Below are 24,198 nucleotides of genomic sequence, written 5' to 3' on the forward strand. Positions count from 1 at the left end.
TTACTTAGAGACGTCAAGCAGGAAGTCATTGAGTTCAGTTTGTTTGGCAAGACCTCTGCACACCTGCAGAGAAGACCAAGAGCCATAAACAAAAGGGCATCTTTTTCCAGTGTCTACACCCCCAGCAGAATCAGTGCATGTTTTTTTTCCCCACAGACTACAGCTGAATTTGATTCTTCTTCTCCTCTTTAAATCACATCTGGTGCTTTTCCAGGCCACCACCCAAACGGCCTGGACGATAATCCCTTTCTTTTCAATTTAGTTAACTCCAAACAGTGCAGCTGCAGGATATAATCTGGTAACACTGGTAACAGAATCAACATTTTCATTTCAAACACAATATTAAAAAAATAAATAAATCACCAAAAAATTGTTTTCCCTTTACAAAAGAGTAAAGGCATACTGTGCAAAATGTGGCAAAGTGCAGTATAGAGGGGCAGAGAGTATAGAACACTGCAAAATGACGTCGTAAACTTGTGTAAGGACTGGGTCAGAATTGGGCAGCAAATTTAATTTTAGCATAATAATAGTTAACTTTAGATGTTTATAACATGAGACTGGGTAGTATATGCCATGGTGACCAGGGTTGGGGTCTGTTTCTGTTTTTCAATTCCAATTCCATTTCCAATTTCTTTTAAAAATTGATTCCCAATTCCAATCCCCATTCTCTTTTTATCAATTCCAACACATCACTGACCAAAATTGCAATTAGCAGTATTCTGTTAAAACACGCTTCTCACAATGGCAACAAATTACTTCAATTGAAGTCACTGTTAGTCAATTAAACTGGCTTCAAATTAAAGCAGCTGAACAATCACAACAATTATTAACGTCTTTAAAATATAAATCATTCGAAGGAATTGGAATTGGGAATTGATTTTAAAAAGGAAAAACAGGAATTGACCCCAACCCCTGATGGTAACATCATGTTCACGTATCAAATCTGTAATTGACTTTTCAGAGTCTGGTTGAGGCCCAAACCCCACAACAGTCAAAGCTTTCGTATGGTTTTGGGAGTGATACTACAGACTTTTGTGAGCAATACTGAATGTAGACAATTTGTAACATGTGGGAAAGTGTTGGCATTTCATAGAAAAACAGCGTGCTGCATCTTACTGTTCCAAAGAAATGCCTAGTAAAAAAAAAAAAGTTTATTATCCATGCAGAGCACAGACGTTTCTCTTTATGAAGCTGACCAATCGGTTCCGGCCCTACAGATTCTTCTCTTGTATGCGTAGTTCTCGCATGTTTTAACCAATTAGAAATGCACTGTTGCTCACAATGGAAGCTAATCAGTAACAGTTATTTTTACTTAAGAAACTAAACGTGGATCGTAATAGGCTTGTTCATACTGTATACATTACAGCAATGCATTAAATGACAAACTCTATATAGCAGTGGTATATTAAACAGACTATTTCTAAATAATTATGTGTTTTTTGAGGGCAGTATTGTAATTCATAACATGTCTCAGTATTACAACAGTGGGTTTTGTGTGTCGTGTGTGTGTGTTTTTATTATTCCATTAAAAATTGGCTGCCATGAACAGTACATACAAATGTACATATATTTAAAGTTCTTAACGAGCCAATGAAACAAAAGTAAAAAACACAAACAAGAAAAAAGGCAGTTTAACCAGACTGCACACAGCATCAGTATTTTAGACTTATTAAGCATGTTTAATGTTTACACACACCGTCACTGTTTTTTTTTTTTTTGCATTCTTGCTTCTACCAAAAAGAAAAGATTGTCCAGCCATCACCTATATCAAAATAATAAAACACACACACACACACACACTATGTAGCTCAATGAGCCTTATATGGCTTAGGAGCCATCCGTTTGGCAGGCCTGAGTTACACCATGTGAAATATATTTAATACCAAATAAAATAAATTCATAAACCATGCAGGACCTGGCTTTGAAGCCCAGAAAGTCATGGACATGAATCTAAAAGAAAAAGACATAAAACAGTAGTACTTTCTGTTCAAGACAATACAATATGAGAAATGATAAAAGTTGTTTTTGCCTACCTCAGGTATAAGCAAAAATAAAAAGGACCCCTGAAAAAAAATAATTGTACACATACAAAACAATGTCTAGACACTTTCATTAACCTGTTTAGGATTTAGAAGGAGACAGACCACATTACCTGGACTTGGTGTATAGCCACAGAGGTCCAGGCTAAATGTGCTGTTGCAACCTAAATAGGAGGAAAACAAACATGTGACACAGTAAACACGACAAAATATGGACGAGACATAAAGAACATTACTCTTTACAAAAATTGTAAAAAAAAATAGTGACCCCCCCCCCCCTTTCAGTTTTTGAACATTAGGGTACATTTGCTCTTCGTATAATAAATGTCCCTGCAAAAAGTTTCATTACATTGGGCAAGCTGTTTCCACTCACTTGGGATCAACTGACAGCAGAAACTACTTAGAATGATTGCAAACACCACAAATACATTAGAAAGAGAAGCAAGGGTAGACAGTGTAAAACAGCAAGGGGAGACAGTGTAAAACAGCAAGGTGGAGACAGTGTAAAACAGCAAGGGGAGACAGTGTAAAACTGCAAGAGGGGACAGTGACAAACAGCAAGGGGAGACAGTGTAAAACAGCAAAGGGAGACAGTGTAAAACAGCAAGGGGAGACAGTGTAAAACAGCAAGGGGAGACAGTGTAAAACAGCAAGGGGAGATAGTGTAAAACAGCAAGGGGAGACAGTGTAAAACAGCAAGGGGAGACAGTGTAAAACTGCAAGGGGAGACAGTGTAAAACAGCAAGAGGGGACAGTGACAAACAGCAAGGGGAGACAGTGTAAAACAGCAAAGGGAGACAGTGTAAAACAGCAAGGGGAGACAGTGTAAAACAGCAAGGGGAGACAGTGTAAAACAGCAAGGGGAGACAGTGTAAAACAGCAAGGGGAGACAGTGTAAAACAGCAACGGGAGACAGTGTAAAACAGCAAGAGGGGACAGTGACAAACAGCAAGGGGAGACAGTGTAAAACAGCAAAGGGAGACAGTGTAAAACAGCAAGGGGAGACAGTGTAAAACAGCAAGGGGAGACAGTGTAAAACAGCAAGGGGAGACAGTGTAAAACAGCAAGGGGAGACAGTGTAAAACAGCAAGGGGAGACAGTGTAAAACAGCAAGGGGAGACAGTGTAAAACAGCAAGGGGAGATAGTGTAAAACAGCAACGGGAGACAGTGTAAAACAGCAAGGGGAGACAGTGTAAAACAGCAAGGGGAGACAGTGTAAAACAGCAAGGGGAGACAGTGTAAAACAGCAAGGGGAGACAGTGTAAAACAGCAAGGGGAGACAGTGTAAAACAGCAAGGGGAGATAGTGTAAAACAGCAACGGGAGACAGTGTAAAACAGCAAGGGGAGATAGTGTAAAACAGCAACGGGAGACAGTGTAAAACAGTTCAAATGAAAATTGAAGGCCCTTGCGCATAAATAAAACAAAACCAATGAGCAAATACCACAGCAATCAAGGACAACGTTAGTCTACTGCTCTTAAAAACAACTTTGGAGACTCACAATCAAGCCCATTTGGAAGGCAAGTTCCATAGTCTAGGTGTATCGTAATAAAAAGAATGCAGAGCTCCTGCCTGGGGTGTGCCCTGCCACAAGGCAGCTAATAGGGTTCTAACTGAAACAGAATGATAAACTCGGTGATAAACAAGGAGATGACTTCGTGATAAGCAGATCATGAGACCACAAACACATAATGACTCAAAAGCATTCTTTTTTTCACCACAAATCCCCCCTTTCAGCTACCCTTGTCTCTGATTAAACCACTGCTTTGTGAACTGAACTCTTCAGGTCAGCTCTTCTTCCATTCCTCTGCAATAACATCAACAGGTTCACATGTGTTCATTCACAAGAACAGGCATGAAGCTCTCCTCGTGATCAATACAAATGACTCTGTTGTTACATTTGGCCAATATGGTTCGGAATGGATATAGTTATTGAGTGCTTAACAACAGCATTTCAGAGCAGGCTATACACTTACAGTATGGTTCGTAAAAAAAGAAAAAGAAGCTGAAATTAAAGCAAGCGATAAAAAGAAGCTGTTGTTGTACAAAGAGGTAACAAGCTAAAAAAAATCCCTCGCAAAAAACAAACTTCTTTACTATTTATTATTATTATTTATTATTATTATTATTAATCAGTCATTTAGCAGACACTTTTATCCAAAGCGACTTTCAGAGACTAGGGGGTGAACTATGCATCACAACTGCTGCTGCAGAGTCACTTACAATTGGACCTCAGTTTTACATCTCATCTGAAGACTTAACATTCATCTTAAACCAAATCTTAAACCCAATGCGGAAACAAAACAAAAAAAAAGTAAGCATGTGTTTTACAGTATCTACTGACAGCGATATGCATGTTTAGACAGTTTGTCTGGGCTGATGTTTAGAGCTAATGTAGTTAGTGCTGTTCACATACTGGATATCTCATATTTAAAAGTGCACACAGGTGACCAGACAGACAGCCAGACACTGTTTAAGACGATGGAGTGTTTCCTAGCAGATCTGCATTGTTATCCAAATTGTGTTCTCTGTTGACATTCAGCCTTGATATGTATACTTTAGAACTTTCCACCCCAGTACATGTATAAATCTACATGTGTATAAATGCCTATCCCACAGTTATTTAAGATGAATATGTGTCTACAATACACTAGCTTTCCTAAAGGATAGCAGATCAATAACCCTCAAAAACTACAAGCAGACTTCAGGAATCACCTCATTCATCTCCAGATACCTTTGCTATTATTATTATAATTTTTTTTTTCGTTGTTGGAGGCTGAACTGTCCTGTAAAAGGAACTTTCTTTACCTCAGTTTCCTCTTCTCACCTGAAAAGAGACCTTTTTTTGATCTTGAAAGCTAATATATTTTATATACATATTCAACTGAACTTTGGTGTACATTTTGTAACATTGATTCTCAGAATCCAGCTCCTGGCAGTCTCCTTATTTCGGACTAGTTGATGGTGATTGAGGACTGGGTCTTTACCTCCTGGTGGCTGAGATTGAAGGGGTCCTTTCCCCAGTTTCGATACAGCTCCAGGATTCCGATGAGATCTCCAATAGCAGTGAGGATAGGTAAACAAAGAACAGACTGGATACGAGTCCCTGAGTCCAGCCCAGTGCCTTTGGGAAAGCGCTCGTCCTGCAGAGGAAGTACCGACACTGGGAGTCAGGGGGGCAAGCTTAATGGAAACAAAAAAGGGCTTAAAGATCTACGAGAAGAGAAACTGCTGTTCAAGCTTTAATTGAACTAATAAAGGGTATACTTGGAGAAATGAATTGTCTATTGCCTTATTCTTATTTTTCCATGTGCATTGAATACCATGTAGCCAAAATACATGTACCACGTATTTTGGTCATTTTAAGGTAAAGTAGTAAAAAAAAAAAAAAGTAAGTCAGTCCAACATTAGTGCTAATCGGGGTCTGTGAAACCAGTCCACGAAGGTCTGCTCTTCACTCTTAAGCACTGTAACGACTGGTAATACTGAATAAGAACCAGATTGTTTCATTGGCTCTAAGCAGTTAGGATCGAATGACCTCGGGTGTTGTGTAGGAGCCAGTGCTACGGTGATGAATGGGAACGCCAGCCTTGTCGTGCACAATGACTTACCCCCAGTATGTCCTCCACCAACAGTGTTTTCCTAGTCTTGGCTACATGCGCTGCTATTGTGGTTCCAAGAGCAATGGGACCAGACAAGATGAGTCTTGGCAAACCTTCCTTTGCTCCCGTTGGTGTAAATAAACACAGACTCTGCAGTAAATAGACAACAGGGGAAAAAAAGACCTTAAGGCACTATATCCAACATTTATACATCCAAACTCTTCAGTAAATGTGATACTTTAGAGGTGAAATAAGGGGCCGGGTTGGTAGAAGTTGGAAATGCAGTATGTGATGGTAAATAGATAGCTTAGGACAGTGAGGCACAGTCAATTTGCCTGCAAAGCTACAGTATTCGTCCTGTCACTGTTGCAAGCTTTTCTTTTTTCAATGGTTTCCCCAGACACATTAGCATTTTAGCATTTCTCCAAGTGGTTCCCATTAATGGATAAAAAGTCAGGAAAACCAAAAATGAAAATGCAAGAATCAGCAATATATTCTGTTCTGTGGTGTACTGTTGGTTCCAGTAATCTTCAGCACGTTCTCTAATTATCTGGTGAAAAATGCTCCAGGAACATCTGTGACCCCAGGAGTATCTATCTACACATAAACTTTACATTACTATAGGGGAGAGCTGGTGTCTAAGATTGAGATTGATGTGACATTGTTGCTGTAAGCCTTTGAATGGCGTAGAATATTATAGAATATTTAAGAAGCATGCATGGACTACAAACTCACTGGACCAAAATTAACATTTACTACAGATCAAAAAACGTTTTGTAATAACACAGACACGCACACATACACACAGATACCCACTCACACAGACACACAGCCATGCACACATAGGCACAGACATGCACACAGACACACACACATACGCACAGCCATGCACACATAGGCAGACACGCACACAGACAAACACACACATACATGCACACATACGCACAGCAATGCACACATAGGCACAGACACGCACACAGGTGCACACATATGCACAGACACCCACGCACAGACACACGCACATACATGCACATATACACACAGACACGCACAAATGCACACCGACACACACAGACATGCACAAATGCGCACAGACACGCACACACACACATAGAGTAGACCCTTATAGTGCTGAGAGTAAATGAAGTGGCATTGTTTCTTAACTCTCTCCCCCCTCCCCCCCCCCCCCATTATTAAAGTGTTTTCAATTTACCAGGGTAGTACAGTAACTGGTGACAATGAAAACCTCTGGATTGAAAAGTCTATTTCTAAGTCTTAGTTTGATCACAGGTTTCTTAGGGGAATGGGTCAGGAAAATAGAGGATAGAAAGCTAATTGCATTGAAAGCTTTACAGCATAATTCTAGAACTCTAAGATAGACTAACCACAGGAGGTAAATAAATAGACATATCGAATACATCGTTTATAAATAAAGTGTAATAGTACTTACATTGTTGCATTCTCCCAGAAAGTAAAGTGCAAATCCATCTGCTTTAGTCGCTGTAAGATAATATATAGTGTTACTTGTTTGGTTTCTCATATGAGTTAAGCAATAAACTAGACAGCATGATGCAAATAATATTGTTGGTTTTTTTTAGGTCAGAATCTTCAAAGATATTGTTGTGTGACCAAAGAGTTTGAGCCAGGCTGAAAGTCAATGACATTACTGTTCACGTGAGACCAAACCAACACTGCAAGTCAGTCTGAGCTCAGCTAGGAGACAATGCCAACAATGAACCTCACAGAAGCACAATATCACAGGGCCATTGGGAAATTATGGAGGGAATACAGGTTTTAAGGAAGAATGTTATCTGCCAGTGGCAAGATAACAGCAAGATACCATTCTGCCTTAAACCCTATATTGCAGACCTGCACCTATATTCTATTTAATGGTTTTAAAAAGGGCTACATGGATCACCACCAGTCTAGATGGGTTTTCTATATTTATTCTGTTGGGTTTTTTCGTATTTAGTTCACATTTTTAAATAAAATGTATATATAATCTGCTATATTTATCTGGGTAAGATTCTCATTTTGCCTATGGGCAAACTTCCACATTCACACTTTGGACTGGGACGCACCCAGGTCATTCTGTACTGGTTGAACAGGTATAATATTTGGGGAACCACTGCACTTATAGGACGTATTGCTCACTATGTCTTTTGCATGTACTTGAAGAGTGAGGCACGAGATTGTGCGCCTTCCAAGTTGTGGATCTCTCACAATGCACAACACTAAAGTTTAGTTCAATGGATAGTTTGAATTCACAATTGTTATCTTATATTCATGAAGGATATGTGTAGAAAACAGTAACAGTAACCCCTTTCAAATGTATAAAACACAAGCAACTGTCACAAATATATATCTGATCACTGCACTGAAGCTTTTTCTCCAAAACTAATAACTAATAAATCACTATTTTTTTTTGACTGTGGAACAGCATTAGAGGCATTTATCTATTTAGCATTGCAGCAAAAAAAAAAAAAATAATAATAATAAAAATAAATAAATAAATGGGCAGGATAATGGATTTTAAAATGTTAAAAACTACACCTGCAACTGCCATTTCCTGCCAATTTGCCAATGCCCCTTCCTGTCATAAATGAATCAAAGCTTTTATAAAATTAGTTTAACAGTACTAATGAAGTAATAGAGCTTTCTGGCCAGTAATGAAACCGCTCTTACCTGTTTTGATGATGTTACACAACTCATAGAGGAGCAATTTGTTGTCACCTCCTGTCTCTAGCAGCTGCTCCATGTAACTGTTCAGCTCGTACACAACTCCTTGCATGTTTGAGTCCTGATACTGACGATCAAAGATTATACAGACGTTACCACAGCCCTTTTTGTGTTTTGGGGACACTTTAATATAATGTTCCTATTTCAAGTGCATGCTCAATGATCACAGCTTGTGATGATGCTGCTGGCTGACGGAGGTATCCCTGTTTTGTTTGTTGAACCAAAGTCAAGAGTTTTTTGATTACAATTATTTTTATTAATTCATTCTCCCATTAATATTATTCAACCTGGCTCACTGCTGCAACCCCCGAACTAACTTGGGAGAGACGAGGATAAGCTCACGTCTCCGTCAACACGTGTGCCGTCAGCCATCCACTTTTTTTTGCTCTGCAAGCCCTCCGTGCACCCATCTCAGAACCTAGAGCATCGGAGGACCACGTTCTGAATCGCGTACAGGCCAGCCTGCAAGAGCCCAGCCAGCCACAGGGGTCGCTGGTGTGTGGTGAGCCAAGGACTCCTCAGCCAACCTAACCCCTACCCCACCCAGACAGTGCTTGGCCAATTGTGCGCTGCTCCCTGGGAACCCCCATCCTCGGTCGGCTGTGGCATAGCTTGGATTCGAACCAGCGATCTCCAAGCTATAGGGTGCGTCCTGTACTCTGGGTGGAGTGCCTTTACCAGATGCACCACTCGGGAGCCCCTGAACTACTCATTTTCATAACTAAGGACATAAGTAATTTCGTTAAAATGATGAGACACACACACACAAAAATATATAAATGTTATCTATTGTTACATTTAAACACAATTTCCACTTAATTTGACACCTTTAGAAGTGGTAAAGTAATTAATTTTGTATTACAGAAGATACTATAAAATGTACTATCCAATACTTGTGCACAATTTATCAATTATTTAAGTTCTTATCTGGTGTGTAGGCTCAGCATCACACTGTCAAAAAAATAAATATAATTCCAGAAAAAAGCTGTTTTATTTATTTCTTCCTCAAGTGATGCTTAAGGAGCAGAATGGGCTTTAAAAAAAAAGTCTCAGAAGCAACTACTTTGAGATAATTTACAGTAAGTTCAGTATTCCCAAGATCCAAAACAGCTCGATACATCTCCCCTGGAATCTCTTTCATTCATTCTTGCCCTTATCCTAAACAGAGCTGCTCCTGAGGGGAGGGGATAATCACATTTATTCTCTCATTAAAATCTCAGATAATCTAGAGCTATATTATTATGTTGGTCCCAAAGTACTAATAATGACAAGGCCTGTGAATGTGAACGGCCTTTGAAATTACCCAGGGATCAGAAACATCCTGTTTACCCAGAACCCCGGCTAGGATAACTAATCCCTAATGAATGCTACCTGAATGAGCAATGGAAAATGCATACGTCTCAGTGACGCCTTTCTTTTTTTTTTTTTTATAACTGTGTAGCTTCAAATTACATTTATTTTATTTGCCTTTTAATTGTGTTTGACACCATCCTGAGTTGTTACCATTACAGTTTCTAAATCCTTTTGTTTTCTCGTTTTGATATTTTCTGTGAGTTCAGGAGTTGTTCTTCTGTTCTAGAGGCCTGCCACAAACATACTGTACAGAATGTAGTGTGCACAAGATTTGATCTAACCTGGATTACAAATGTCTATGGCAGGCAAATAGAACAGATAATCACTTCCTGAGCTAAGGCCAAAGCACTTTAACAAAGAATATATACAAAAATAAAAACACACACAATTTGAGTAATGCAGTAAGAAGTACTTAGAATGATTGAAAACATAAAAGATGTGATGGGCATCCATAACTATAAAACACTTACAGTCATAGAAAAAATAAACAAAACTAAACATTTAGGACAAACATTTTTGAAGACAATGAGAAAGACTTTAATAAGTTTCTTTTAGTACTGTGTTCATATTGCATATGTTGTAGCCATGGTCAAATAAAGTTGGTAACAAAATTGTTCAGATGGACTGAACAAGACAAACTACTGTGATTAATTAAAGTGTTTTAAAGGCCCTTGTGAGGGCATCACAATATGTACACCATGAGGTTTAATGTGGTGAGTACATCAAAAGGGAGCCAGCGAGTCTCTCCAGGACTGACTGACGTCTTTATGCGCACGCTGTGACCCATCCCAAGAGAATAACCCACCTCAGACTCCCCAGAGGGAACAGAGAAAGGATATCACACTTACCCTGCTGACCTCCTCAGCGGTGGAGTCATCTGTGAGGAAACAAAGCAAACAGTTATACTTTTCCACAGACAGCCAACTCAAGTCGACTCGAGTGTACCCGAATTGGTCTGAATTCTCCCAGAACTCGAGTTGATGGACAACTCGAGTTTGTGAAAAAGGAGGCTTTTCTGAGTTATCACGTGAGTTGGGCAGGAAATACTTGCGAGTTAAAGGCCAAGATGTGCATTCGCTGCAGACGGTATTACAGTCAAATTCTCAAAGATTTAAAAGATAAATCCATCTTGATATTCTTTTGCATTTGTTTCACGCGGTACATATACCTCTGTCAGACTGGTAAGCAGAACCAGGAAAGAAGTGCTGGACAAGGGAAATAATGTGTCTGATGTCAAAGTGGATATGAATGGCAGTGATTAAAAGTAGCCCAAACATTTCCATCAAAGGATTTAAAAAATCTGGAATTGATTTGATGCGATCAGAAACCCAGAGGCACTGTAAACTGCAACTGTTGGCTACCGCCTGCATTGGGAGCCAACTCGAGCAATTTAAAAACATGGAAACGGAGGTGTGGGGGGGCAACTCGAGCACGTACTCGGGTTATGTGGTTCATGGAAACGTGGTACACACTCAGGATGACAGCTCGGCGAACAACTGCACAAGAGGCTCTCCAAAGGGAATCAGGGAATCATGAGCACACGTTTTCACGAACGATAGATAGATAGATAGATAGATAGATAGATAGATAGATAGATAGATAAATAGAAGCATTCTGTCTGTGATTAAAAGTGGTATATAATAGAAAAGGCAAACTAAATGTGTCAAAATCCTGCGCCAGTCTTCAGTCACTCGCTCATTATCTTCTTAGGGGATTTCAGTTTCTGATTTTGTTTGTCATCCATCCTCCGGGGGTCAGGAAACTGAAGTTGCATTGATGTGCTTGGGTTTGACTTTTGCTTATAACCTTTAGAAGATCAAGTTGTTAAAACATTAGGTTTGTGCAGTCTGCCATCACTAGTGAAACAAACAAACATATGGTTAGAATTCAGATACCGATTTGCCTCAACAATGTGACACTAAGACCTGTTACTGGGAGACCACCATCATTCACACCAATAACAGATCTTGATGGCTGCCCAGTTTGTTTATTTCCCTGGTGGTATTTTCAGCTGCAAACACAAACATACTCCCTCTTTAAGCCTTAAAACTATTTAAATCTATAAAACTAAAACAGACATGTTTGTTTTACTACCTGCAACGGTCAGAGGTTTTGAATATCTCTACTGAAGATCAGTGAAGTAAAACAAAAACAAAATTACAATGTACCTAGTAGATATATAACCAAGGCTGGGGTGAAGCCGGAAACAATATATATATCCTTCATCAGTCTGACCAATCCAAAAAGCACTAGCGCTGTTCTGAAACACAAACTAACAGCATGCACAGTACTTATCCTTCTGAAATAAGAGAAGAGCTCATTTATTACTTTACACGTTTGTTACTTTACACATTCTTCCAGGGCTAATACCACACATAGCTGCATGGTGAATTTCCAAACTGAGCTAAAAAGCAGATCTTAACAGAGTGACGTCAATGCTAAATGCACTGAGGTATTACAGTAGAACACCACAGAGATAGCTATGCAACAAAAAGGAAGCTGTACTGCCCAATTGGAGACTGGCTGCTGTAGAGATCTGGAAACATGAACATGTCCTAAAAAAATCCTGGGTATGTGAATGAATTCCTGTTTGGGTTACCTAAATTAAATCTCATAAAATACTTATATTGTCCTTCTCAGTATCTGTCATGACCTTTAGCCTACATCCTACATGGATAAAGACAACAAATATATAAGATGGACTTGGATTGAACTGAAGTGAGGCTTTTGTCACAGAACTCTGTGGAGTTCAAAACCTTGAAAAAAAGCATTTTAAAATAGATACACAGATAGGAAACTTAACATGTTACAGTTATACACGCAGTGACTCACAGGGATATAAAAAAAAAAAAAAATACAAAAATGCATTATATCTTTCTTCATTCTTAACAAAAGATTGCAATATGCATCCCCCCATCACGGGTGTAAATACAAAATTAGAATGGACAGACACACTCAAATACCTCAAGTTCCAACACAAAAGCTGTTCCCTTGATAAAAGTAAACTGTAAGCACGGGACACAACTCTTTATATTCTCAGATTCTGATATAACTCATCCCAATAACTTATGAAATACTTGAGAATGCCCTCACCAAGATTCATTACAACTGGATACGCGGATGGGAACCCCCGAGATAGTATTGCAATATTATCAACCAACCAGAGCTCTACTGTAATATGAAAGTAAAATACCACTAGATATTATGTAAATATATTTATTTATTTATTTATATTTATTGCATTTATATAGTGCTTTTTATACTAAACTATTGCAAAGCACTGTACAGTACATAGCAGGAAAAAAAAACACAATACATTTATTTGTACAGCATTTCACACATACAACTGCCAAAGTCAGACCATTTAAATAACAGTATACACATAATACAAAAGCTGCAATTTTACAGTTACATTAAAACCCACTAAGATAAGAAAGCCTTTTTATAAAAGTGCGTTTTTAGTCTTGACTTGAATCAGTTCTAGAAAAAACAAAGGCATGAATTAGTCTCTTGGCATCAGATATGGAAATAATTGGTCTAAAAAATATTTCTCAAATGGTAAAAAGATACTTCAGTAACTTCCCTAATATGAGTCTCAAATGATAGATCAGAATCAAAGACGACCCTCAAAGCCTTCATTTCTAGTTTAAGTTTTGATGAGAGACTGCAAGGGTCGAGCTCATGTAGTCCCACATTTCCTTTTAGTTGGTTCTGTGATCCCACTAGCATAACCTCTGCTTTATCTGAATTCAGCATTAGAAAATTCTGTGACATCCAATGCTTGATGCCTGTAAGGCAAGTAGCTAATATCACCCAGGCAGAAGACATTCCTGCTTTAGGGACAAACATAGCTGGGTATCATCAGCATAGCAATGGAAGTTCACTCCGTGTCTATGGATAATGTCACCTAATGGTAGCATATATAATGAAAACAACAAGGGACCTAGAATGGAGCCCTGTGGAACTCCACAGACAACTTCCGATGATGCCAAATTTACCTCCCCAATAGAGACAAACTGAAACCTATCAGAAAGATAAGATTTGAACCAGGATAGGACAAGGCCAGACAGTTCCACTATGCTTTCAAGATGATTCAGTAGGATGGAATGGTCTGCAGCAGGGGTGCCCAATCCTGGTCCTGGAGGGCCGGTGTCCTGCTGGCTTTTGTTCCAACTGCCCCCTAAATTACTTAATTGGACCAAGCAAGCACTTATTAGAAGCTTAATTGGTCCAATTAAGCAATTTAGTGTACAGTTGGAACAAAAACCAGGAGGGACACCGGCCCGCCAGGACCAGAATTGGGCACCCCTGGTCTACAGTATCTAAGGCAGCACTGAGACCAAGAAGAATGAATACTGATGGAAAGCCAGAGTCAGAGTTTATCAGCAGATCATTCACAACTCTGACAAGGGCCATCTCAACATTTTTATTTATATTTTTAAAACATGTAGCAAAAGGAAAAATGCAATATGAATCTAGGCAATTTTTGGCACCGGACTACGCTACTTTTCAGCCAGTCAGTTGAACATGGGAGTTCCATGTGGCAGGATTCCAAAAAGAATATGATAGAACTACTAGTTTAACAGCTAAATGCCCTGGGCAATTAATAAACTGATGCTTTGTATACTGGAATCACAGGGGTATTCAGTATTTGCATGTTTTGCTTGAAGAACTGTGGAGATGCCCAGGGTGCTTTGATATTTAAGCTAAGTGGATCACGGAGGCCCCAGACTCATCAGCTGTCATAATTAGGGTAAAGAGGTTATATTCTAGATCCAATGTTTTCAAAAGCCTAAAAAATGTACTTGGAAGCACATTTGTTCAAGGAAAAGCACACTAATGTGTAACAGGGACAGCGTACCATCACTGGCTTCTCGGGCGCATGTGTGCATCTGCAGGAAAGAGACAAACAAGGCGTGCTGCCCACTGTGTTTTTTAACAGGGAATGTGAGCCAGAGATTGGCCGACCGAGGACTCCTGACCTGTCAGTGGGCAGGTCCCGCTGACACACCCCTGGGCTGATGAGCCAGGACCGTTCCTCCCTGAAACAGGACTTGTCCAGCTGACACACCCCTGGGCTGATGAGCCAGGACCGATTCTCACAGAGACAGGACTTGTCCAGCTGATACACCCCTGGGCTGATAAGCCAGGACCGATTCTCCCGGAGACAAGACTTGTCCAGCTGACACACCCCAGGGCTGATGAGCCAGGACTGATCCTTCTAGAGACAGAAATTGTCTCAAAACTTGTTTCAAACAGTGTTTCTCCTTTGTTTCAACTCCAAAGTTTCAGGTTGGGACCCAATAACTTTGGCGCAGGGAATACATCTACTGTTCAACGTGGAGGCAGGTTCAAATTCTGAGACTTACAAGTCAGTTTTCTAATAAGAATTAAGATTTTTTTTAAAGCATTGGTAGTAGTTACAAATTGATAAACCAAGCAAATTGAAATTGTGTGTATGATTAACTGTGCAAGATGTTTCATATTACTGACGTTTCCCCCCACACTACAAATTGGTATAGCCCCTATGTTGTAAAACCCCAAACCATGTGACCACCAAAGTATAATAAGGCGCATCACTGCTAGCGTGCTCATGTGACGACCTGGCTACCAGCTGTAGCCTGCAGGTAAGAAGACTTTTTTATTACTGAAGGATACAGTATGTGATCAACGACAGCAGCTTTGTGAAACTATGGCCGACGTCCAAGTGCTCGGATAAAAAAACTTCAGCTTCTTTCACCAAACCAACTGCGGAGCTGCTACAACAGCAAAACACAAAGGCAACACAGAAACCTTCTTTTCTTGTACACCTATGCGTGTGTCAACGAGATCATGAGGAACAGTATTCAGGGGTGTCTGATTTTAGTCCCAGATTAACTACTGTAGCCAATGCTACGGGCAGCAGTGTGGAGTAGTGGTTAGGGCTCTGGACTCTTGACCGGAGGGTTGTGGGTTCAATCCCCAGTGGGGGACACTACTACTGTACTCTTGAGCAAGGTACTTTACCTAGATTGCTCCAGTAAAAACCCAACTGTATAAATGGGTAATTGTATGTAAAAATAATGTGATATCTTGTAACAATTGTAAGTCGCCCTGGATAAGGGCGTCTGCTAAGAAATAAATAATAATAATAATGCTTTTTTGTAGGTCTGAATACACTTGGCTATGTATAGCAGCAGTGGGGGATACAAAGAGATTGCAAGAGCGATTTTGGACAAATATATTTTCACTCACTGCCCTGTTGGTGTTAATGCACTGGAAGATCAGGTTTGATTCCATAGGTCCCTGATGATAATTTAGCTCCTGCCTGGCTTCACAGCACTTGAATCCTTTTTAAATCCATACTGAAATACCATTCAAAATGATGACGGAATATTTGGTGAATATTGCAGTGATCCGATGAAGAAACTTTAGAAATCCTCAAGGCGTTTTGTCGGCTCCACTAGTACTATATCTACCAGGGTAGAAAACACCTGCCAGAGGTCCACCACGGGCAGCCAGGATGGATCTTGTTAGATATGCTGTCTTTCACATCGTGACCAAAACAGGAAGATACCGCTGTTTTAAAACTGCCATTTTTCCTACCGCTTGAAAAGGTCAAGTCAGGGACAGTCTGTTTAAATACAAGTGGCAAGTATTTACATTTTGTTTGTCCAACAACTTTATATACAAATACCATTACTAAGAGATACAACGTGTTGACAGTAAATGACTAATAGTCTCCAACAATTTGGAAAATGTTTGTATTAACAAATTTATGCCAGCATGGATAAGTTTTTCCATGTCTGCTGACAAATACAGTGGAAAGACTCAAAAGCATATTGATATATGTGGCAGGGCAGAAAAGCCCTGCACATAATTAGAGGGGGCTGGGCAAAGCCCTGCTTGTAAATAAATGTATAGTGCTGTTAAATATGTTTATTGTGGTTTTATTTAAAATAATGGGTTGCTGGTGATTTGTACAATGATTTAAAATGTATTATTGTCTGGAGTATTGTTTGTGTTTATTTAGAATGATATTTTGGTTTGTTACTGTTTGGATGTGGTCTGGCAGGGGTGATTGTTAGCAGTTTGTCTCTGCCAGATAACTTGTGCGACTGCGTGGTCAGCAGAGTTGCTGTCGACCACGCAGATATTAAAAAACCTGTGCAGAATGTGACCATCTCCAGATTAATTTATTAATTTATTGCTCATCTGGAGATGGTCACCGGTATAAAAACCAGCCACTTTTGCTGGTCCGGTGGGTGTTTGAGAGGAGGAACGAGAGTGAGACGAGAGAAAATCAAAAATAAAAATAAAACTGGAGTACAGGATCAGTGAAGGCGACTGCCCAGCCTCACCTAGGTATTGTTTTGTTTTTATGTGTTCGTGATTTGTTTTGTTTAAATATTATTTTACTCTGTGGGCGTTGTTTTTGTTTAATTATTTATTTTTAAATAAATAAGCGTGCACCAGCGCTTTCAACCCTGCAAGTACCTGTGTCTCTGTCAGCTTTCTGGTCTGGGTCGTCATCAGAGCTGTCCTGTTACAGTATATAATGCTTTTTAAATGCACACATTCACTTCTTAAAGCAGAGTGATATTTCAGAGGCAAACAGCTTTGCCTGCCTCTGCACACTGCTTTGCTTTGGAATAAAAACAAAAGCCAACAGACTTACCAATTAGGAGCACCTTCCAACTTTCATAGTCTATTTCAACACGCATGCAGCAGAATAAAAGTACAAAATAAAATGGGGACCCATGTAAGCTGCACAAACAACACATGTGCAATGTATTTAGAGCGGCCTAGATTCTTTTGAATAGCAGTGATGACATTAAAACTTTAAGGAATGTGCTGATGTTACGATAAAGAAAATCTTTTGAGCATGGAACTTAAAACAAGTATGTAGTGTTAACTAAGCATGAGGCTCACTGGGAATAGGGGTGCAGCAAGGTATTGTAGTCATGACGCAAAACCCTAATCCCAAAAGAGATGTGCTTGGCATCATTAGAAACATGTTTGATTATGCTGCTTTCTCTTTTTTTTTTATGCTGTGATTGTCGTGGTATTTCATCTGTATTGAGGATTAGAAGGGTTATGCAACACCTGGGGTAATGCAAACTCTTAAGTGCTACCAATTAAAACAGTCAGTTACCCTACGTTTTAATAGCCATAGTTAATACAGTACATTTCTTAACCTAAATTATTGCCACTGGGGGGGGGAGGGAATACAATGAAGAAAACCTGCTGAAAACAGACATCTGGCAAACCCTGGCCCTTTTACTTTGTTGTGGGAAGAAAGACAGACATTTCTAATGTTCCTTGGGAGGAAGGCAGATTCTGTCAAACTGCGCTGGACACAGCTCAACAATGTCTCATTACGCAATGATTTGTTTTCTTTGTCTGCCATCCATAATTTACAGCCAGTTCTTTATCCCACATGGAAGAATTGATAAGATGATTTTACAGCTATTGAAACAGCTTCTATTTCAAGGGTCCCTCCGACTCCGAATCCTACAGCAGTCTCTACATCATTTGCAAAACGCTTTTCTCCTCCTACATTCTGAAGCTGTATTATCCTCCACTGGGGAAGAGTACATACCTCAATTTCTACACGCATCTAGAGAACCTGCATCCTCAGATGGAAAGAAAATGGCTTTTTGCCAAAACTAAAGTTTGGAACAAACCGAGCATCACAATCTGGTTGTTCAGTATATCAAACTGACATTTTGACGTGCACATCATGTACATCATGGCATGGCGGGAGATTGATGTCACTCACATACTTGTTAGTCATTATCTTTTCCTGTTTACAGGTTTAGTTTTCATTAAATCTACTTTTTTTTTCTTTACAGCTAATTTCTGCCAATGCAGCATTTTATTCCAAGCTTTTAAAAACAATTTTTAAACTCAAACAATAAAACCTTCGCGATAGGCCCTGGCGGTTTTTAAAGAGGCCACACCATTTTTTTTTTGTTTGTTTTGTTTTCTTTGGTAGGTTGCACAATGCTGCAGTCGTTATGATCAACAATATTTTTACCACCAGACCTCTCATCATTTACACGTCAGGAGTGACAGTGAATGGACAGGACCTCTCATCAAAGACACAGAAAAGGTTAAAAATTATACTTCATTTGAAAAGGAAAATTAACGTTGTAATGGGGTCTCCACAGCACATCCTTACGCTGGCATGTCCCAGAGATCTTTGAGGTGTGGCTTAAACATAAAGCAATCAAAGTTGCCACGATTTAATAAAAAATGCCAACCACTCGTGAGTAAATACCATTCAGTATTTTCATACCCCTACTGACTTGGTCCTTAATGTTAATATCTATATTTGACATTAATGGTTAACGGTTTAATAATTGGATCACGTTTAACATTTAAAAACTGTCTAATAATCATTGCTGAGCAATGCACATTTTGATGGATACTGTATACCGTGCTATTGGATAAGAACCCTTTCCAGTCTGAAAGATCACATTGCTTTTGGGAAGCTGCCACTAGTTAAACACAGTCATTTTTCTTATTACTGCTTTTAAAGAGCTAACTGTCAATCTGCTTTGGGCACAGCATTTGGCAAACTGTGGGTGATCAAATCATTCTGCCCATGGAAACTGGCATCTTGCCACTGTAGCTTAATTTTATGTACAATCCAACTTCTTAAGGACTATAGAAACATATATAAACCTTCAATTGTTATACTACTCATACTAAAGTTTCATTACTTGTTTGATCAAAGCTGTGTTACGTGAGGAGGTCCCCAAGCGGTTGAGCTGGTAAAAGCACGGCCACATGGTGTGCAGGGTGAGTCATACAGGCAGGGGAGCGCAGGTTCGCGTCCTGGCTGTGAGAAGTCGCTGGTCTTCGCTGGAGATTCCAGAGGGATTGTCGCATTGTCTCTGGCTCTCCTGCGGCTTAGGGAGGCAAAACCGGAAGGAACTGTTTCTCCTCATCGCGGTACAGCGGATCCTACTGGCCAGACGCCTAGTGAGCTAAGGCGGACACCCTTGTCCTCCAGAGGTTGGTAGCTCGCTGACATCTGCTCTCTAGTTCCTGGTGTAAATGAAACCCTCAGAGCTCCCTCTCTCCTCGATTTGCTCGTTCTATTGAAAATAATATTGTAATACATAGTGGAGCCACACAAGGGCAGATAAGGACACACAACCACAACACACGATGCCCAGCGAGATACCAAGGAGCAGGATCAGTGTTTATAATGTGTCCCTTTTCTGTTTCAGCCCTTACTGTAGCCTGAAGCAGAGTTCAAGATGTGTCTCTAGTTAAGTGTGTCTATTGTTTGGCCATTAACAAAGGTCGTTAAAGTTCACTGAAAAAACAAAACAAAAAAAAATACAAATGGATACAAAGAAAACAGTGCATATTATATTACTTAGCATATATCAGGTAAAGACATAGTCCTAATATATGGTACTTCCTAGCGAAGGAAGGATTTCCTCTGCTTCAGTCTCTCAGATAAAGAGTATCACTAGAGGCCTCTGCCACTTTCATTAAAAAATAATCAAAAAAATGTAAACTAAATAAATATTAATAATATGTTCCATCTCAGAAAAACTTGTCCATTGCCTATTACACTTGCAAGATCATTAGGGAGTTGAGCCAAGAATGGGCTCCATAAGAAAAAAATGAATCTTCATCCCCTCTCATTACTGCACTCAGTTTTTGTAGGTGAAGAATTTTAAAAATGTCAGTATACCACTGATTTAGTTGGTGGATTATCCAATTAATTAGAATACATTTTCAATTTTATCTGAGATGGAGTCAGTCATATCATATCAGAGGTCAATCCAAGGAGAAAAGCCATGGACTTTATATCTAGTTTACAATTTAGCATGTTCTCCAGTTCTTGCTTTATCCCACTCCCGAAGTTAGCTATCAATGGGCAAGTCCAAAACAAGTGCACATGTGTTCCAGAGTCATTTTTGCATTTAGAACAGTCAGGTGAGTTCTGTGGGTTAATTTTATGAAGAACATAAGGTGTTCTATGTATACGATGCAAAATTCTATTTTGGGTCTCCCTTGCTCTATTACAAATAAATGTGCAGCCCACAGCACACATGACTCCCAGGCCTCTTCATCAGAGTTCCCACCCAAGTCTCTTTCCCAAGATATAAGAACAGCATTAATATTGCTTGTACTGTTTGAGTAGATTAATGAGTAAAAAGCGGATACATATTTTTTTGGAACTCTTTGAGCCTTTATGCTGCCAGAGATGAAAAATATTATCTTTTACACCAGGAGGGAAATACTTATTTTTAATTAGAGGCACCAGTGCTGAAGAGAATCTCTTTCTACCAATAAATGTAGTGATGTTCCTCCATACCCGGATAGTGTTCTGTACTAAAGGATTAGACTTTATTTCAGGAGTGACTTGAGTCCCAGTACTAGTCAACACACTAAGCAGTGAGAATGGTGAGGAACACCATGAGTCTGTGCTTACCCATGTGGACTCTGGGTCATTACGGATCCACTCTGAAATAATGCAGGCGTGGCAAGCCCAGTTATAAAAACTCACATTTGGTAACGCTAAGCCACCTCTTTCAGTTGGTAGCTGTAGTCTGGGCTTCTTTCTATGCCAAATACATTTTGAGAGGTGTCTCTCTAAATCTGTCACCACCTTTTTTGTTAGATATAGAAGTCTTGGAAGGACATTCATTTTGATAATACTCTTTCTCCCTATCCAAGAGATTGGGAGGTCCAACCACCTGTCCAGGCCGCCCCTTACTGCTCTGATAACTGGATGGAAATTCAGTTTAAATAGATTTTTCAAGTTAGGTGAAATACTGACCCCCAGATAAGAGAACCCAGCATGTGACCATCTGAAAGGGAAGTCAATCAAAGCAGCTGGGTTGCCGAAGTTGCCTAATTGCATAGTCTCTGATTTATTGTAATTAACTTTGTAACCTGAAAAAATGCCAGATATGTTGATTAAAGCAGTCAGGGCCAGAACCAATATCTCAGACTCTGAGATAAATGATAAAATGTCATTGGCATACAGAGCTATCTTATGAAGTAAATCCCTGATGTAAATCCCCTTTATGTCAGGATGGCTCCTAATAGCTTCTGCAAGCGCCTCAAGTGCTAAAGCAAATAAAAGGGGGAATAAGGGGCAAGCCTGTCTCGTACCTCTGCCTAAGGAAAATGCCCAAGAACATATGCCATTTGTCAATACTGAGGCCACTGGAGAGTGATAAATCACCCTGACCCATCTAATAAATTCAGGGCCCAGCCCAAATCGACAGAGAGCCTCAAATAAATACCCCCATTCTACGCAGTCAAAAGCCTTTTCAACGTCCGAAGACACAACTAGAGCCCTCCGCTGAGTATGACTAGAAAATTGAATTACATTGAGAAGACGTCTAATGTTTGAAAAAGAATATCTCTGCTGTATAAAACCAGTTTGATCTGGTTTGAGCAGCATCGGTAAAAAATCTTCCAGTCTCCTCTCTAGAGTCTTGCTGTCCACATTAATGAGCGAGATAGGCCTGTTACGAAGCACAATCATTGCGTTTTTTTTTTTTTTCAATATTAGAGAAATATTTGCTTGATTAAGTATAGGGGGTAAAAAGCCTTTGTGATAGGAGTCTGAATACATATGAAGCAGAGGGCCATACCCATGAGGTCCAGGGGCTTTGCCACTCTTTAAAGAGTGAATAACTTCTAAAATCTCTTATGACATGTCCCTACATACACTGGTCTTATTTTCCTCTGAAAGAAATGGGAGGGAAATTTTATCCATGAAATTCTGAATGCTGTCGGCGGAATTTGTGGATTCCGAGCTATATAGCGTTGAGTAGTAATCTTTCATAAGTCTATTTATTTCCCTAGTTGCAAAGTGTCTTTTGCTCTCCCCATCTCTAAGTGAGGAGATCAGGTTAGAGGCAGTTCTGCCCCTAACCAAACGTGTTAATAGCTTATCTAGAGCTGAGAGGGTAGCTTGTAGCTCTTTATATACATTTTCAGATGGTGTATTTTTTAATTTTGTCTCTAAGTCCTGTAGCCTACATTTTAGCTCTAATTGTATTTTTAATGTCTTCTTTTTCTTTGCTGTTGCATATGAGGTTATAGCACCTCTAAGAAAGGCCTTTGCTGCTTCCCATAGGGTAGAAGGGATCATTTCTGATGTGTTATTAGTAGCCATATAGAGATTCCATAGCTCTGTTAAGTATTAAAAAAATGCAGGGCTATTTAGAAGGGATGTGTTTAGACGCCACCTTCGTGAGACAGGATCCCAATAAGTGGGAGCGATGTCAATGCTAACTGGAGCATGATCCGATATGATACCGATACATTTTTTTACTCTATCTAAAAGCAGTCTGGAAGTCAAAAAATAGTCAATTCTAGAGAATGATTCATGTAGAGGACAGAAAAATGTGTAGTCCTTCTCTACTGGGTTCAACACCCTCCAAGCATCACTACACAGCTTCTTTGTAACTTTAGATTGTCTTGATGGAAATTTAGAGCCTTTTAAACTTTAAAAAAAATATTTGAAACACAGTACTAAATAGGTATAGCACAAAATGAGATCAACAACAAGAACTACATTCTCAAAGGTATTTACTCCAAATCGTCATTAGCACAATGCTTTCAGAAATAAACTACGAAGACTTCAAATTCAGGGGCTTGAATTAAGTATTAAGTTGTCTCTTATTTGTTTCAGATGTTTAATTGGTGTTTTTTCCATTCAGAAACAAAATTGTGCTAATGACGATTTGGAGTGAATACATGTAGCTTTGAGAATCTAGCCTTAAATACCCATTTCATCCTAGAAGCAAAATGAGACAGGCAGACAGACAGACAGACAGACATCTTAAATATTCTGGTTTCTAAACTCCAACCTCAATTCAAATTTCACAGTTGTTTTGGAGATACGTTTAATAGTATTTCATCCGGATCATTTTTCGGCGCAGAGAAAGGATGGCGTCTCCCAGGAAAATGTAATGAAGTTAACCCCCTCTTTTTTCACTGCTCTTTTTCAAATTGAATTGTGATATTCAGCAAAGTCAATACAAATTTAATCATGGAATGACTAAAAAGGAAAACATTTCAGACGCAAGGTTTCTTTCCTGTGCATTAGGTAACACACAATACGCACCAGAAAAGAGTAAATACATTACAACAATACATAGGAACTACAGATTACCAAGCTCCATGATGGGTTTATAATTCAATAATTTTTATGTCAATCTAAAAGACTCAAATTATGCGATTATTGGCGAAATCAGAAAACAAAACCCCAGACTAAATCAATGAAAATAAAAATGTATAGGTGATACAATGATAGCATTGTTGAAAAGAAACCTGGGATTTGTATTTATTTATTGAATTTATTTATTCATTCATTCATTCTTAACCAGGAATAAACCCATTGAGACCCGCGGCCTCTTTTACAAGTGTGTCCCGGCAAGATGACCAGAAAATAGAGCAGTAATTTCACAACCCTAAAAATAACATCACGCTAAAA

At 39.3% G+C, this 24,198-nt stretch overlaps 1 protein-coding gene across 2 annotated transcripts in view; it reads right to left on the reverse strand.

Moving 5' to 3' along the window:
- Window positions 1-24,198, reverse strand: part of LOC117411341 (cAMP and cAMP-inhibited cGMP 3',5'-cyclic phosphodiesterase 10A-like) — a 97,857-nt gene that overhangs the window by 24,060 nt on the left and 49,599 nt on the right. For both annotated transcript variants that reach the window (XM_034018707.3, XM_034018704.3), the window contains exons 3-9: window positions 10,583-10,611; window positions 8,328-8,448; window positions 7,093-7,142; window positions 5,652-5,792; window positions 5,028-5,183; window positions 2,153-2,203; window positions 5-63 (exon numbers count right to left, since the gene is read on the reverse strand). In XM_034018707.3, coding sequence (XP_033874598.2) covers window positions 5-63; window positions 2,153-2,203; window positions 5,028-5,183; window positions 5,652-5,792; window positions 7,093-7,142; window positions 8,328-8,448; window positions 10,583-10,611 — 607 coding nt within the window. The remainder of the gene's footprint in view (window positions 1-4; window positions 64-2,152; window positions 2,204-5,027; window positions 5,184-5,651; window positions 5,793-7,092; window positions 7,143-8,327; window positions 8,449-10,582; window positions 10,612-24,198) is intronic.

The sequence above is a fragment of the Acipenser ruthenus genome, chromosome 6 (assembly GCF_902713425.1).
Source record: "Acipenser ruthenus chromosome 6, fAciRut3.2 maternal haplotype, whole genome shotgun sequence".
In the NCBI taxonomy this organism is placed as follows: domain Eukaryota; kingdom Metazoa; phylum Chordata; class Actinopteri; order Acipenseriformes; family Acipenseridae; genus Acipenser; species Acipenser ruthenus.